Source organism: Lutjanus erythropterus, chromosome 6 (assembly GCF_056507025.1).
Source record: "Lutjanus erythropterus isolate fLutEry1 chromosome 6, fLutEry1.hap2, whole genome shotgun sequence".
In the NCBI taxonomy this organism is placed as follows: Eukaryota; Metazoa; Chordata; class Actinopteri; order Lutjaniformes; family Lutjanidae; genus Lutjanus; species Lutjanus erythropterus.
In genome coordinates this window covers 7,541,222-7,557,964 of record NC_139322.1, presented here as the reverse complement: position 1 = coordinate 7,557,964, position 16,743 = coordinate 7,541,222, and the positions used below count along the sequence as shown (strand labels likewise).

The window sequence follows — 16,743 nt, the reverse complement described above, 5'->3', positions numbered from 1 at the left end:
AATTGACAAAATAACTTTACCAAGTGGGCGGACACTCCTTCGTCTGTGATTTTTTTTTGTTTGATTTTTTTTTTTTGGTCAGGAAAGTGGCTGCTGAATATAAAAAACAAAAGTCCAGCCACACCAAGGTGAGAAAATAATGGGATATGAGTGAAGCGTCCTCCGCCAAGTCAGGACAACTGTTACTGTAGTTAGCTAGCTATTGGCTGTTATAAGAGCTCTACAATAAGTAAGCTAACATTTTGTCTTTGTGGGGCTTTTTTGTAAAAATTAAACCAGGAGTTAGAGTAGACTAACTTGTAAAGTTCAATGTCATGGTTTAATCTTACTTACTGTAACGTGTTTTATTTGTCAGTATATTGTACAGTATTAGATAGCTACATATTATATTAATTAACCTGTGGCATTTATCACAAAATCATATAGTCAAACCTAGCTCATATGCAGGTATTATGTGTTACTACAAAGGGTTTTGGGCTTTTTCTGTATTTGGGTAAAACATGTAGAGTTAACGGATAATGTACAGTTAGCAGGTCATTATTGTGACGTAAATCCTGACTGGATGATGCGGGACCCTGACCAGAAGCGTAGGGGTCTTGAATCATCCTGAAGGAATTTATTCCACAATAATGACATGTACATTATCCTGCTTATTACATGGTTCCTTATAAAAAAGGCACACATGTATGTGACACAAAATATTAATTTTAAAATTATTTTATTGCTTTATTTTGCACTACTGACATGCTCACTGTACATTATACTGCCTTTTTCTCCGTGGTGTACCAAAGAAAATCAATAATTTGATATGAAATACTAATTTCAAAATGATTATAGAGATTTAACAGTGATTTTATTGTTTTTCCAGTCTATTATCAGAACTGTATCCAAGCAAAGGTGTGTTCTTCATAGCAATAACAGACCTTAGAATGCTGTAATTGACCAATCAGAGTAGAGTATTTAACAAATCCATGCAATAAAACTTGTTGTAGACTATTAGTTACTACCAACTAAACTTTAAAGGGACGGTTCACCCTGCAATCAAACATGCATTTCCTCTGGCCTGTACTGCTATCTTTTCATCCAGATTGTTTTGGTGTGAGTTGCTGAATTGTGGAGACATCTCTTTACAGGAATCATAACATGGGTTCTCAAGATAATCCACACACCCTGTTGTGAGATGTTATCATGTGGGAACTACTTTAGAAAGAACAAGAAAGAAAATAACCCTTACCTGAAACTGCTCACAACAAGGTCTGTGAATTACCTTGAGTGAGAGACTGAGATAATTTAATTTTAGCACCATAGATGGCACTTGCAGATATCTCTACAGCTGAAAACTCTGCAGTTTACACCAAAATAATCTACATGGATAAATACCACTACAGGTAAGAGGTAAAAAGATGTTTTTTTGATTTTGGTATGAACTGTCCCTTTAAGGTTCAATATAAACAATGTTAATGTAGCTACTACAGTCATTACGTGTTTAAAACATTAATAAGAGAAGTGCCAGGTATAACTTAGTGTACATGGCATTGATTGCCTTAAAGAGGGCATAATGATAATTGCACTGCTCCAGGTTACAGCTGCATTATAACTTTGCAGATGATGGATGGACGCCGGCGGTGATGGGTGTGTATTGGTTCGCGGAGCAGCTGAGGCGGTGCTTGATGACAGACAGATTGGAGGGATCCGCTCACTCACAGTCAGTCTCTGCTCCGCAGTGCTTCCACTCCGCCGACCTGCCTGCAACCCTCCGTTCAAAGTTAACGGCCACTTTGCCTCGCATCAGAAAGCGGGATCCCGACCGGTCGCCGAGCTGCACCGCGACGATCTCAATAAAGACTAACGACGGAGCGGCGATATAAAGGTAAACGACTCTCAAAAACAAACCGCAAGAGGTCCGGACTCCGGCGTTATTGATTGAAGTTTCAGTGCAGCTCTGATCGGCGTTCAGCTGCAGATAAACGCCAGTTACAGACAGTCACGGCGATAATTTTAGCTTCTCGTTGTTGCTGTCAAGAATTTATTGTGAAATCGAAGGAGGTGCATGTGGCAACTGACGGCTTTCATCTGTGTGCATTGGATTTTTTAAAAAAGGAAAGTGTTTGTAACAGAGTAATTCACTCAGGCGAACAACAACCGGCAGGGCAGACCTATTGCATTTTAACGCACGGTCCGCTGCCTCCCTTTTAAACCTCATAAACATGCATCATTTCAGTTCCCTTTGCAGTGTGTCATGACTGTTAATGTCAGGCTACTTAAGTTACTCGCGGGAGAACCCTTCTCTGTCTATTTAGAGGATTGAGCAATTCATCTGTCACAGCAGAGACCGTGACAGAGAGGCTATTTGAAGTATTTTAGGTGTCACGTATGAAAATACTCTTGTGTACTGTGCCTTTATTTCAACTTGCCAACAAATGCTACAACTTGTCACTGGTATATTGCGCAAACAGATTTATATTGTTATTGCCCCTTGTTTGACAGGATCTTATCAGAGTGACCAGGATCTGAGGTTAGGGCTGGGTGCTGTGGTCAAAATCAAATATCTCAGTATTTTTGACCTTATTAATACCTCAAAATCAATGAAACTGTAATGAACACTAATGGTGCTTTCACAAAATATTAACACAGTGTGACTTTTTTTTTTTTTTTTTTTTTACAATAAATAATCATCAATAATGTGTATGTAATGAGTGAAGTGGTTAAAGGCAAATAAAAGAATAGCTAAAACGGTCGGGTAAATTCTTGGAGTGTAAGAAAATATTGATACACATGAGTATTGTGATGCTATGTTTTATGATACTGTATTGCTTCCCAAAAACTGTATATTGTGATACCGTGATACATGCAAAGGTTCATTCATGGCATTTTGGTGTTTCATTTTGTATCGTGTTTAAAAGCCTGTGCTGCCATGCTTACTGGCCTTGTGACCACAAAAATAGGGAGGACTTCAAAACCAAAAAAACTGAGTTTTACGTCCTTTGTTTCCTGCATTCAGGTGACTTTCACTGCAACAGCATTTTTATGTTAAATTAAATTACATTTTACTGTTAATTCTCAGGAAATAATACAGAACAATTTGCTCCTCTAGTGTGAACTTGTGTAATTCTCTGACCTTGACTAATATTTACAAGTTTTCTTTCATTCATTTATTTTTTTCCCCTGCCCCTTAAAGCAAACTGACACAGCAGACTTTACAAAATGCATGCCCCTTTCCTTTAAAACTTTCCTCAAGAAACAGGAATTCTTTCCAGGAAGTCTGGTACGGTGTAGCTGTATTGTTGTCTGGGTGCAAACAGTGGACATTTAGAGTTGTAGGGCTTACACACACTGTATAATGTCAGTCAGAAACAGATTCTGATAATGAAAAGGGAAAAAAGGTGTTAAAATCTGTCATAAAAAGGGAGAAATACAGGAGAATTGTCATTCCGGAGGAATATAAAGAGAGGGCAATGACAAACAGGAGTCTCCTCCTGGTTGGCAAACATGCTGACCGCTAGATAGCAGTGTTATCTATCTTTATTGTTCTGATTGTATGAAAAAGTTAACTTATAACACTGATTTTATGCATATGGCAGTGTGCTTTTTATACTATGACAATTTTCCTAACATTATATTAAAAAAATAGTGATATATATATACTTAGTATCACAATATATTGAATTGTAACCGCTTTGTTGCGATGGTATCACCAAATTCTTGCCAATACACAGCCCTAGTATGTTTAGAAAGATAGATCACTTTACTGTAATGCTGTCTTTAAAGCCAAGGAACACAAAAAGCATTTTTTAGTTTGCTTGTTTAAAACCATGAACGCTTGTGCCATATCACAATATCCAAAATCTATGACAGTATCTAGCCTCATATTACATTTTGACATAAATTTGATATATTGCCCAGACCTATCTGAGATTAATGATTTGTTGTAGGATATGGTGCTACACCGATGAGGACAGTGACATCTCGATCAAAATAGAAGGATTTTCACTGTGTTTGTTGTTTGGGACAGCAAAACCCTCAACAACATGTGAAGTAGATGATGATGGGCGTTGGTGGGCACTGTCGCTGCTGTGTGGTCATTTTTTACCCAAAAGCTCCCCTTTCATTTGTAATTTGAGTGCAAATGCTGAATGTGACTCTCAGCCCCCATCGTAACTGGAAAAACTAAACATACAGGAAAGTCTCGATACTTACTCTGGTGTGTATTTTTTCCCCCTCTTTTTGCCTGAGATGCTTTAATTCCAGGTGACACTTGAGACTTGATCGAGCTGTGTGTTCATTACGAGCAGGTTATTTCAAAGCGCGGTGGTATTCTTCTGTTTCTAGCTGCAAGAGGGTTTTCAGGCACAGGCAGTCAATACTGTAGTCAGGGCAGTTGTCCCATTGTTAATGTTTACATCAGAAGCTAGAGGCTGTAAATGAACTAGAATTGAGCCCATTTTGTGGTTTCGTTTAAAACTGTCAGGACTTGCTGTGCGGTGTGGTAGGATGATCAGAGAAATAGCATGAATGCCTTTTGTTTATAGACTATTTCACTTCTCTAAATGCAGTATTTGTATCTCCCATTTAGCGTTCACTTCCTGCATTATATCATCACCCCGAGTCTGCTTGAATTTCACAAAGTCCCAAGTTATTATTTTATTATCACGTCATAGTGCAGCTGAAGTCTCAAATGCTCTAACATATTACCTCACTCTTCTCCCCTAGTTAGGCTCATTCATTCATATTTACAAAGTGATTCATGTGCAAATATGATCAAATATGCAGTATTTTAGTTCTTTCTGAGACCCTGGATCCCTGAGTTATTGACATGATAGTGGTGAATACTACGTGATTGCATTTCAGGTTGAATCATTGAAAAAAATGTGACATTTAATGTTTCATTTTCAGTTGTGGATAGATAGATCTGTGGGCGAGCTAGGCGAGACTCCCTGATACGTGCAAACACGTACACCATAAAAGCAGTGTGGCTGTTGTATGACAGCACGCAGCCTCATAAGTCTGGGCAGGCAGGTTTGAGGTTTTTTTTTTCCTGAGTGGTGGTGTGGTGTTCTACAAGGCTGCCTCCACAAAAGAAGCTATTATGTAAGTCACATTCAAGTCTGAACTGCGAGTGATGGGCAGTCCTCACTTTGAAGCCATGGAGCGAGCAAAGCCTCGCCTACATTTTCCAAGAAATCTGTGATTCATGCTGTGGTGAATGTCTTTTGGTTTTTTTTCTCTCTCGTGTTTTTGTCTGATTTGCAATCCCTGTTTATTGTGCTCAAGTTCTCTAGTGTCTCTACTAAACGAAGCCTGCTGTAGTTTGCATACCGCTCAATTCTTCAAATGTTACCATGCACTAGCAGACCAGGGGAAGCACCCTTTTGACAGACCATGCTCAGCTGTGATCTTTACATTTTGACCTTGATTTTTGCATTATTTTCATTAGGCATATCTGTATTATTCCCCCCAAAAACCACTTATCCAGGATTTACACCCATATCTCAGCCAGGGTGCTTTTAATAGATTCAGCAACACATTTTTCAGTACAGAGCAAAGCGATGTGTATGGTACTGAACTGAAGTGACAATATAAAACAGCTAGGGGAAGTAGTGGTTAGGGGCTGTAGCTCTAGGGATACATAAATGTGAAGAAGTGCCTTTTTTCTCTGATAGTTCCACTAAGTCAATATTCCTGCTGGTTTATGACTTCAGGCTCAGCCTGCAAAGTGACCCCTTGAGCAAACTGTCCATTTATAGTAAAGGAGTATTCCCCTGCTCATGGAGTGAGTCACAGTAGCATCTACATGTAGAATGCAATTTCGTGCCTGGCCTCTGGTTTTGAAGGCCAAACTGGGTTCATGGTGTGGGAGGAGGGTGGAGCTGCAGGGGGAAGACTCACCGCTACAGCACTGACTGGGCTCCCCTCTTCCCTACGCCGGCTGCCTCCCTCTCTGTCTGTGCCTCCTCCTACCTGTTAGTCACCCGTGGCAGCACTCTGACGGAGAGCAGCTGATGGAGGGAAACACTTTCCATAGCAACCAAGCATGTCTGTCCTCCCCCTTCTGTTAACCTGATGCAATCTGTGCACACTTCAGTGAAGAGAATTGTAGTTTCAGGAGGAAAACAAATGCCAAACATTAGATATAGACTTCTCTCTCTGTTCAGAGAGCCTACGCAGTGTTTTCCAACCACAGAATGACGGAGTCAGTGGCTTGCACCGTGCAAGTGTTGCAAAACAGCAGATTTCCTTGACACAAGGCGTGGGCGTTATGACAGCTTGCACAAACATTAGCCTGCATGGAAAAAGGTCATCCCCAAGTGTACCTTGAAATCATTCTCGTAAAGAGAGAGCTGTATAGCTGTTGACAGTTTTTCATCAAGACATTACGGGTTTATAATTAAAACGCATGGCATGTGTGAAGGAAAGAAAATGCCAGTTGAACTGTCCACTCTGGCTCTCCAATTATTTCACTGTGTGAATTTTTATAAAGCTGCTGCTTTGGTGTTTTTCAGTCGAGTGGTCAGAAGTAAAAGCTCGTGTCAGGCTCTGAACAGACAGTTTTTCATAGGTTTATGGGGGAGTAGATGTTGCTTTCACAAGCTGTTGCTACTTGAAGAACCACTTTGACATTTAAATTGTTCTTTACCGCTATTTGAAGAACCACTAGTGACCCCACATAGAGCCAGGAGGCCGCAGCTCTCATGCATTTCAGCTCAGAAAACATGCTGCGCCATTTATTCTGCACTGATTATATGGAGCGACATTTTGTTCAAACAGAATTATACCTCAGACTGTTTGTCACTCGAGTGAAGCAAAGTAAATCACACTGAATGATGGCTGTGTTAGTTCACATTTAAATCTTTCTCATGTCTACACACCAGAGTCTCTACCACATAAATGTTTCTATAAAGCTACATAAACAGTTCCCCCATAAAGCATTTACCATTGAACTTGATCTGAACAGTGTAACCTGCCCAGAAGCAGTTAGTCACATGGTCTGTAATAAGTCTGAACAAGCCTCAGACATTCCTCAAACCTCCTGGAATATTTATACCTGTTCCAGAAAGCTCATTTTAGATGGAGCCTTTGTTTTTAAAAACTCTGTCTCATGTTTGAGAGTGAAGACAACTCGGCTTGGTGCATATTACACTATTCATGTCTTCTCCTCTAAGTGCAGGGAATGCCTCTTCCTGTGCTCCATTTTCTGACGGGTCCTGATTCCCACTCCACATCGTTCATGCAAATCATTATCTAATCAGGAAGTGAGGAATCAGATTACTGAGATAGGCTCGGGATCTCAGACAATAATGATGATGACACTCAGTTGGTAAGGAGACAAAATAGACATGATGCCGCTCATGAGCTCATCATCCTCTGAAAAGTAAAAAAAAACAGGAAAGGAAAAACAACACCCAGGAGTCATCTAAAATAAGAGGTGTGTTTCAGGCCTATTTTTAGTTCATTTATTTATTTATAAGACTGTGTTTGAAGATGGGAGTCAGGAGCACATTTTTAGAATAAACAGTCTCAGGCTGTAATCAGGTGGTCTGAACCAGATGGCTTTTCATGATTCCTTCACGTGTCACTTTGCTGTTGATGTCAGACCTGGTCCACCTGATCGGCTGCATAAACAGAACCGCTAAGGCAGAGCTGCTGACCTTTTTAGGGAATTAGGTGAGGACAGTGGGAACCTTTCAAAGTCCAAATGGATCCAAATCACATGTAAAGAGTGGGCGTTATTTCATATCATTTCATTTCTTTCACTCAGTATGTTCTTTGTCCTTTAAGTGCTCTGATTTTCTGTTCGGTGCAGGCAGCCATCACTGATACCTGCACTGGCTGCACTTTTATGTGTGATAACACCTGTGGACAACAGTGTGAACAACACATTTACAGTGAGGTCCTATTCATCAGCCTGGATTGAAAACCACCTCAGCCTTTCATTTGCTTTGGTTTTGTTTTTGTGTAATTGATGGTAAAATGATGTTGATATCAGGCATGATATCACATTCACAAAGACCTATCCAGGGCTGGATGATGTAGCTGAAAAATTTAACACAATAAAATGTTCATTTGATATAGATAATTATTGATAATTGTTAATTACCTATTTTTAATAAAGACCAGGTGAAAAAATAATTTAATTATTTTATTTTGAATTTAAACACCTAACTTTCTATTTAACAGGTAAAAGAAACAGTCATACTTGCAAGCTGACCTGTCCTTTATTATAAACAATAGGGTTGCAAATTTTGTGCATTTTTCTTGACTGTTTGTTGAAAGCGCAACCAAAACGTATGTATTTTTTCAAATTTTTCCTCATTTTCATTTTTTTCTTGCTTTTTTTTTGCTCATTTTAGGTTTCCTTATTCAGCAAATGGCTCCACCAGACACAATATGTCAAATGAGACACAATTACTGTCTCTAGGCTATCAATTAATTATCGATAAATATGTTTTCAATTGTTTCAATTCTCATCAGCAATAATGATTAATTGTTAACTTCCCTAAAAACAGTTCCCTCGCCATCTGTTCACATTTTCTCCCTCCACTATGTTGTTGTGTCACATGTACTGAACAACACACCTGTTAAATGATCGGCTGTTTGTGTGCCACTCTGCATGAGTCAGGGCATATTCATGGCAGTTTGCATTTCATGCATTTAAGTTGAACTATTTCATTGAACGTTTTTCTTATTGATCTTGATAAAGTGTCTGTTGCTGATACATTTCACTGTTTTATCATCCAGGCCTAAGTGTGTATTTAACTCTTCACAACAGTCTGCCAAGTTCAGGATATTTATCATCTTCCATTTTAAACTCCTTCCCCTTGAAGTGGGGAATTACCAGAATTGCTTCTAGATACTTGGTTTTAAGCCAACAGGCTACTCTTAAAGGACCTTAGTAATGATACCAATTTTATGTTAGCTTTAGCTCCTTAGGTTCACATCATTACTGCTGACCATTTCCCAAAGCACACTGTAGAGTTTCTTATTATCAATCTGTGTTTCCTACTTTACATTCCAGCCTTCCATTGCAGTGTTAGATTCAATTAGCAGACTATTAAAACTTTCTTGACTTGTGCACTGGGTGATGATAAGATTATATTTGTTTTCAAAGGTCCATTATTGTTGCATGGTAATGCAGGTGAAGTGCAGATTGATTCTCCACTGCATTACTCCACAATGGTGATGTAATTTAGACCAAACCTAATACAGTTTGCTGTGACGTATTACACAACTGGGACAAATGTCGGAATGAACACAGTTAATAACTCTGAAACTCTGCAGCATGGAATGCAAAATATTCTGCAGTTATGTAAAGTATTTATGGGTTAAATCATTCAAAATCACCGTATCAGTAAAGCACTTTATTTGATACCCATCATGTTAATGGAAGCATTCCTCAAATAATCCGTCCACTTTTTTTTTTTTTTTTTACATTTAAGGTGGCACCTCAACACACTAAACTGCCAACTCAATTGAATACACTGCACTCGACTTAACCAAACTACAGACTGTATGGGTTGTAGCTGCTGCAGTAGTGGGTTAGTGGGTCAGCAGCATTTAAATCAAAGAATGTTTGTGATTGGCTGCAAGCAAAACCATAAAAAACATTTTTTTTCTAGATCTTGGTACAAAAAATGTTTGAATGCAGGTACTATGTACCATTTTCCAAAGCACACTGAACAGTTTGTCATTCATACTTTCTGTTGCCATTCATTTCCATACAGTATTAGAATCAATTAGCAGACTATTAAAACTTTAATGACTGGTGTACTGAGAAGTGAAAAGACTATATTTATTGTTTTCAAGGATCTGTTATCGTTGCATGGTAATGCAGGTGAAGTGCAGATTGATTTCTCCACTGCATTACCCCATAATGGTAATGTAATTTAGACCAAACGTAATCCAGTTTGCTGTGACGGATTACACAACTGGAACTAATTTCATAATGAATACTGTTAAAAATATGAAACACTACAGCATGGAATGCAAAATATTCTGCAGCTGTGTAAAGTATTTATTGACTAAAATCATGCAAAATCTTTGTTGGGGTCCTTTAAAGCAAGACTGAGAAAACTTTTGCTCAACAAGTGATGATTAGGGCACAATGATAATTGGTAAAACAAAGTTGTAACATGTATAAAACAGTCAAAACTCCTGAGCATAACAAATAGAGCAAGGATGCATTTTAATGGTTGTTAAGTCAACACTTTGTTTGTAAATATTATTTTTATTTTTTTATATGTGTTTTTTGTTGCAGCAAAATAGTAATTTTTACAAAAGCAAACACACATGAGAAAGATGGACAAAGAAACAAACAATGTACCCCTAACCCACGGCCCTGGTATGGTGGAAATTTCTCCCTTGTTCACAATTGGAAGATTAAAATAAATAAATAAATACATAAAATTCAAGTAAGGTATGAGGTTGTAATTATGTTAATACAGTATATTAAACATTAAGATAAGATATGATATTCCTCTATTAGTCCCACAGCTGGGACATTTGCAGTTTTACAGCAGCAAAGTGGATAGCAAAATAGAATAAGCATCAATAAAGAATAGTAATGGGTGAACAAACAGTATAAATAAAGAGATAATGAGAGCACTGTAGCAAATGGAGACATTAATTGGTTTGCCTCTGCAAAGGAAGAAGTTCAGATTTCTAATTTTGGAGAAAAGTTTTTTTTTTCCTAGCTGTGCCCACGAGTAATATAGTTTTTTTTAATTAACATGTGCATTAAGTCCTTGTATGTCTCTGAAGATCCAAACCCTAGGGTCAGATGGAGTTTTGCTTTTTACAACATATGTCCAAAATTCTTTCAGATAAGAGCACTTCCAAAGCCCGTTTTACTGTCATTTCATATATATGACATAGACTTTTATACAAATGTTTTCTTCTACCAAGAAATGAATGCCTCAGTGAATTCAGAAAGGCATGCATGCTATTTCTTGGTGCTTATTATAACAGACATGCCTGGAAATATCTTATTTCCTGGGTAACATCATTGCTTTACATATTGATTATCCAATACATTAGGCATTCTATAAATTCCCTATTGATCTATGCCTATATTTCCTATTTTATCTGCATGCATCTGCAACAGCAGCATTTAACAGGATGTCAGGATGGCAACTTTCTTCCTTCCATTATCTAGTTCCTCCTCTTTCTTCAATGATTAATGAACTGATAAGTTTGTTTGTTCGTTTTCCTGCCATTACAGAAGCTCCTTCCATTAAGTTTTAACAGCATGTTTGCCTCTGATGAAAGTATTCATAAGGAATCCACCAAATGTGCATCCAGACTTCGTGCCTCCGACTTAAGAACGGCACGCCAGGCCACTGTTCACTGTGATTACAGCCTCCTTTTCTGTGTCAGATTCAAATTTCATCCCCGCTTTTGGCCTTGTTTGACATTTAAGTCTCTTCCTTTTGTTTGGTGGGGAGGTCCCCTGACAAGCTAGTTTGTTTTTTCAGCCTCTCACCAAGATTTTATTGTTTATCTCTGTATTCTAATACTTCCTTCTTCTCTTCGTGCTAAACTGAACTGAAAACTCCCTACATCTGGTATTTTACAAATCAGATATGGGCCAGTGAGTATATGGAAAAAGAATTTGGGTACAGAGAATCCCTAGAGTCAATGTACCATGGGTACCTTTAGCCTGACATAATTTCTACTTTTGGCCTAGTTTTGAGTGGCTAGCCATATGTTACAGATGGTGAGAGATGTAAAATAAACACATTACATGGATACAAAATTGTTCATGTTTGTCAGTGTAGCTTCATTTCAGAGCATCAAACAAAGAAAAATGGTGCTGATTAGCCATAAAAGCCTATTATAATCATTCTTTGTGTTCAACAAAAGAGAAAAGACATTTTCTCATGTTCTCTGACAGATTCTCTTGCAGCAACCGATTTGCTTCTGCTTCACTCAAACTTTGGATGTTGAGCGTAATTCTCCCTGTCTACAGTCATGGATTTTTTACAGAGCGAGATGGAAGATGCTATCTATTGCTTGCAGCCATGCTTTTATGTTTTTACAAAGAGGCAGGCTACTGTGCACCCACCTTCTCTTTTCTCTCCGTCTATGTCTCACTGTTTCTCTCGCCTGTGCACAGGCAGGCAGTTAGTGCAGAAGCAGGCACCATGTCCACCCCCACAAACCCAGAGGTGAAGGAACTGAGCCCTGTCGACTTTATCCAGCTACAGCAGTACATTGAATGTGAGTACAGACAGGCAGGCGGGCGGGCAGGCAGCTTTCTCGGTGCTTAACACCCCCCCTCCTTTCCACTTCCACTTCCACCCACACATACACACTCATTTACACTCGCTCATGGTTTCTCATATCTAGAGGAGGTAGCAGTCTGCCACAGTGTGTTTTTTTTTTCAAATAAAGCATGCACATCTTTTGTTTTTTGTTTTTTTTTCAGATAAGCCTATATTCATTGTGTCCATGATATTTCAGAGCTATGGATTGAAAATGGTCACATACAGGAGAGTAATATGTGAACTACCCCCCTTGTATCCCTGTGTAACCTGTGTGTCTTTGCTTCCAGACTGCAGCCTGAAGGTGAAAGACGTGCTGAGGGAATTTGATGCAGATGGCAGTCTGGCCCGGCACAGACATGGAGAGGTGAGGGGACGGTGTGTCCTGCTGTTCAGGCCATCAGGTCCACTCCTCCAAAATTCACTCACAGTGATGTCAGCTTTGAGCTTCATAACTGAACTGAATTATAGCTCTCAGCGGAGCAATTTAGAGATAAATGAGCGTTTGATTTATGTATATTGGGCAGTTATTAATTGTCTTACGCTGATTAATTAGATTCAAACTCCATCGATCATGTTGACTAAGCTGTCCGCGAGAAATATCTTCAGCGCACTCGAGCGAGGTTGCAAATGTAAATTACCTCCTTAGTTTTGCCCACGCAGCAAGGCCTTGCTGAACAGTGTGCTGGCTGCCCTCATGCAGAGTAAGCTCAAATGTGATTGAAAAAAGATCTTTTCCAATACTGTACATCATTGGCTGACACTGCCAACCAATTTGTGCAGGAAGAAAACGCAGATTTTCTGATGGATAATTTGGCTACATACAGTTAAATTAGATAATTGGAAGGAAATGTTGTTTTTTTAATGGGGGAAACACAAATACTACCATAAAGTACTAGTTAATAGCTTTTAAGATATACAGAACAGTGGAGTGATTTGTTGTAAATGTTGGTGTGTGCAGAATGATGATGCCGTTTCCTAGTCATCACGCTCATTTGCCTTTTTCTTTTCTTTTGTGATCTGACTGCCTTGCAGTGACATTATTTATTACTAGGGCAGCTCAGCAGAGTATCAACCAGGGAAATGGAATAATGTCAACAAGAAATGGGTTTGTGGTTCACCATTATCGAGGGACTCTTGCTTGTTAGCCCTGCAGCATATTATCATGTGAGAAGCTACCAGGCCAGACAGATGGACTGAAATCCTGAATCACAAGCTTGTAATTTGTTCTTCGTCATTGTCATGTGCAAACCCTGCAAAAATGACCAAATTTGGAGTCATGTTTTTACCTAAAAATGATGCATTAGATATTTCTGAGAAACATAGGGCTTTTGAAAGCCTCTCAACCCCCACTTGGAAGCACTTACGTGATTCTCAAGCTCTCAACAAGGCTGTTTGTCTCTGAAAGTGACACGTCAGACACATTTTCTCACGGTGGCAACAATGTGATCACGATCTTCTCTTCTTCTTAGAGGAGGTGAATTTGAAAAATGCAGAAGTTAACGTGCTCAAACACACACACAGATGGTTAAAACATTTTCACGTCACAACAATTTTCATGTCACAAAACCACTGTAAACAAAATATTTGTCTCCCATTCATTTTTTTTCCAGTGCATCAATGAAGAAGGCTTCCGTCTGTTCCTGAAGACTTATTTAGAAGTGGAGGACTTCCCTGTGGATCTCTGCCAGCGACTCTTCCGCTCCTTCCAAAACTCCGAACCCACCCAGGAAGACAGTGCCAGTGAGATTATACACCACGTATTAACACAACTCACTGCCTCCACGCTACTTTGCAGCAGGCCCTTATCAATTTACGCCATGGCCTATTTGGCATACATTCATTTATCACCACATGCCTGTGAGGTACTGTTTGTGCAGATATGGTAACCAGAGTATTCACAGCCATCCCTGTCGGTCTCTCTCCTCTATATCTCGTGTAGAGGAGGTCTTTCTGAAGGATGTTTCATGTTACTTCTCTCTGCTGGAAGATGGCCAGCCCAGGGACAAGCTGGAGTGTGAGTCCTGAGTTCCTTTTATGCCCAAAATAATATGAGTGATGACTTGGTCCAGCACTTCCACTTTCATTTCCCCTCTCTCTTTAGTTGCTTTCAAGCTCTATGACAGAGATGGCAACGGAGTCCTCGACAGCTCTGTAAGTTGTTGAGAAAATCCTCTAGGTGTGATCAGAAAAATTGTGAATCCTACTTACTCAGTTCAAGGTTGAACACCACCTCAATCACTATGTCTTTTAAAGTACTGGATCATGTCAGTCACACAACTACAACGAATCTTTTGTTACATTTTAAACAGGAAGTGGATAGGATTATTGCTCAGATGATGCATGCTGCAGAATACCTCGGATGGGATGTGTCAGAGCTGAGACCGGTAAGTCCCATAATGCTCTGCTTTGACATGAAAAGTCCCTCCATCACTTAAGTTATTTTCTTTTTTGTAATTACCCTGAGAAGTTTTCCATATAATAATGATATTAATTTGTTTATATGAAGATGGATCAAGTGTTTCTTTTTTTTTTAAATCCCTCAATATTTTACTTAGTTGGGTTTTTAGGCCAGCTAACATAACTGTTTATCAGGATTGGTTTGATTTTGTATTTTTGTCTGTTTAAATGTGACTGTGGCATTGTATCTAGGGCCGTCACCAACAATTTTCATTGTTGATTAATATGTTGATTATTTTCTCAATTAATTGATAGTTGTTTAGTCTATAAAATGTCAGAATATAATTCAAAATATCATTCAGTGTTTCCCAAAGCTAAGATGACATCCTCAAATGTTCTATTTTGTCCACATCCCAAAGATATTCAGTTGACTATCGCAGAGGGGTAAAAAAAAAACCTGAAAATGTTCACATTTAAGAAGCTGGAATCACAGTATTTAGAGTTTTTTTTAAACTTAAAACAAGACTCAAATGGATTACTCAGTTATCAAAATAATCAGTTAAGTGTTGCTGCTCTAGTTGTGTTTGTTCTGTGTTAATTATTTTGCTTGTTTTCTGTTTATTTATGTCATGTTCTAAAAAGAAGAAAACATGAACACAGTAAAGTTTGCACACGCTTCTCATTTGTTGTTGTTTCTTCATTTTTTATCAGAAATGGTTCAGCATGTACTAACATTGTGCAAAGCTGCCATCAAAGCTAAGTTTGGCTACTTTGAAGAATCTAAAATATCAGTGAGCAAAAACTTTTGCACACTTGTCAGTCGACAGGTGCACAAGAGTCTTCTGCTCTTACAATCAAAGATTACATAACAATCTGTAAGTGGAGAAGACAGTGTACAAGAGTCTTTTATATTTTAGAGTTTTAAAAAGCAAAAACATATTTTGCTTTGTTTTTACATGTTTGGTTGCTACATAATTCTATATAATTCCATATTGAATAGTTTTGATGTCTCCAGTGTTATTCTGTAATATAGAAAAATAATAAAAAATGAAGAAAAAACATTGAATGAGAAGATGTGTCCAAACTTTAGACTGGTATTGTATATATACTGCCCTTTCACCCCTGACAGTATTACGTAGAGATAGGCAGATTTGTTTGCTCAACATATTTTTTTACATCATTACATGCAGTATATGGCAGTACTTGTTAATCATTTGCTAGGGTTGGTAAAATGATAAGATTTTCTGCGCCTTTAAATCAATGAATTCCCACGCATGACTTATTTCAGAAAACATATGGCCTTATAGAAATGTGTGTCCTGATGGGATAATGACAATCTAATGTCATTTCACCAGGTTCTGAAGGACATGATGACAGCAATCGATGCTGACAGCAGTGGAACCGTGTCTCTGGAGGAGTGGGTGGAGGGCGGCATGAACAATGTTCCCCTGCTGGTCCTGCTGGGTCTGAAGGTGCTGTAAAAGCAGAATGCTTCTCTTTTCATTAATTTTTTGGCCTCAGAAGCCTGGCTGCAGATGTATTTCATTTTTACTGGAGGTGTCTTCACAAAGTGGTAAAACCTACCTTTACTGCTCCTGTGAAGCTCTGGCCTTGCGTGCTTCTCCCCTGTCCTTCGCCTCCTCCCTGTCTATAAGGGCCTTTTTGCCGACTCAGTGTTACAGGGTGTGGTAATGTCATCTCCTCTCATGCAAGCTCTGCACCATCAGAGTGCTTTAGTGTTTTCCATTTACTCTGCACAATCTGTACCCACATTTAACAAAGTGCTTGCACAAAATAGCAATTTTAAGGCGAATGCATTACATTTGACTAAAGATGTTAATCATTTTTATATTGGGTGTATACAAAAAAAGGTTGACATAAATCAAATTCAGATCAGTTCCATGTTATGGATGTTGTTTGATGTATTACCAGGAATATAAAAGCTACTTACTGTCAGACTGTGTGTCTGCCCGATCACTGTGGTGATCTAAAACCATGAACTGGACTCTGTCACTGGGTTTGGCCTCTACAACAATGCCAGGGACTTCCCCTCAGGCTATTTCTAGCCACCAATAGACATTTGAAG

At 38.8% G+C, this 16,743-nt stretch overlaps 1 protein-coding gene across 1 annotated transcript in view; it reads left to right on the top strand.

Annotated features, from left to right (window-relative positions):
* Window positions 1-1,691: 1,691 nt before the first annotated feature.
* Window positions 1,692-16,743, top strand: part of dgkaa (diacylglycerol kinase, alpha a) — a 29,927-nt gene continuing 14,875 nt past the window's right edge. The window contains exons 1-8 of the mRNA XM_084720399.1: window positions 1,692-1,870; window positions 12,110-12,213; window positions 12,548-12,624; window positions 13,871-14,000; window positions 14,200-14,274; window positions 14,362-14,411; window positions 14,570-14,644; window positions 16,013-16,129. Of these exons, the coding sequence (XP_084576525.1) occupies window positions 12,138-12,213; window positions 12,548-12,624; window positions 13,871-14,000; window positions 14,200-14,274; window positions 14,362-14,411; window positions 14,570-14,644; window positions 16,013-16,129 (600 nt within the window). The 5' untranslated portion in view covers window positions 1,692-1,870; window positions 12,110-12,137. The remainder of the gene's footprint in view (window positions 1,871-12,109; window positions 12,214-12,547; window positions 12,625-13,870; window positions 14,001-14,199; window positions 14,275-14,361; window positions 14,412-14,569; window positions 14,645-16,012; window positions 16,130-16,743) is intronic.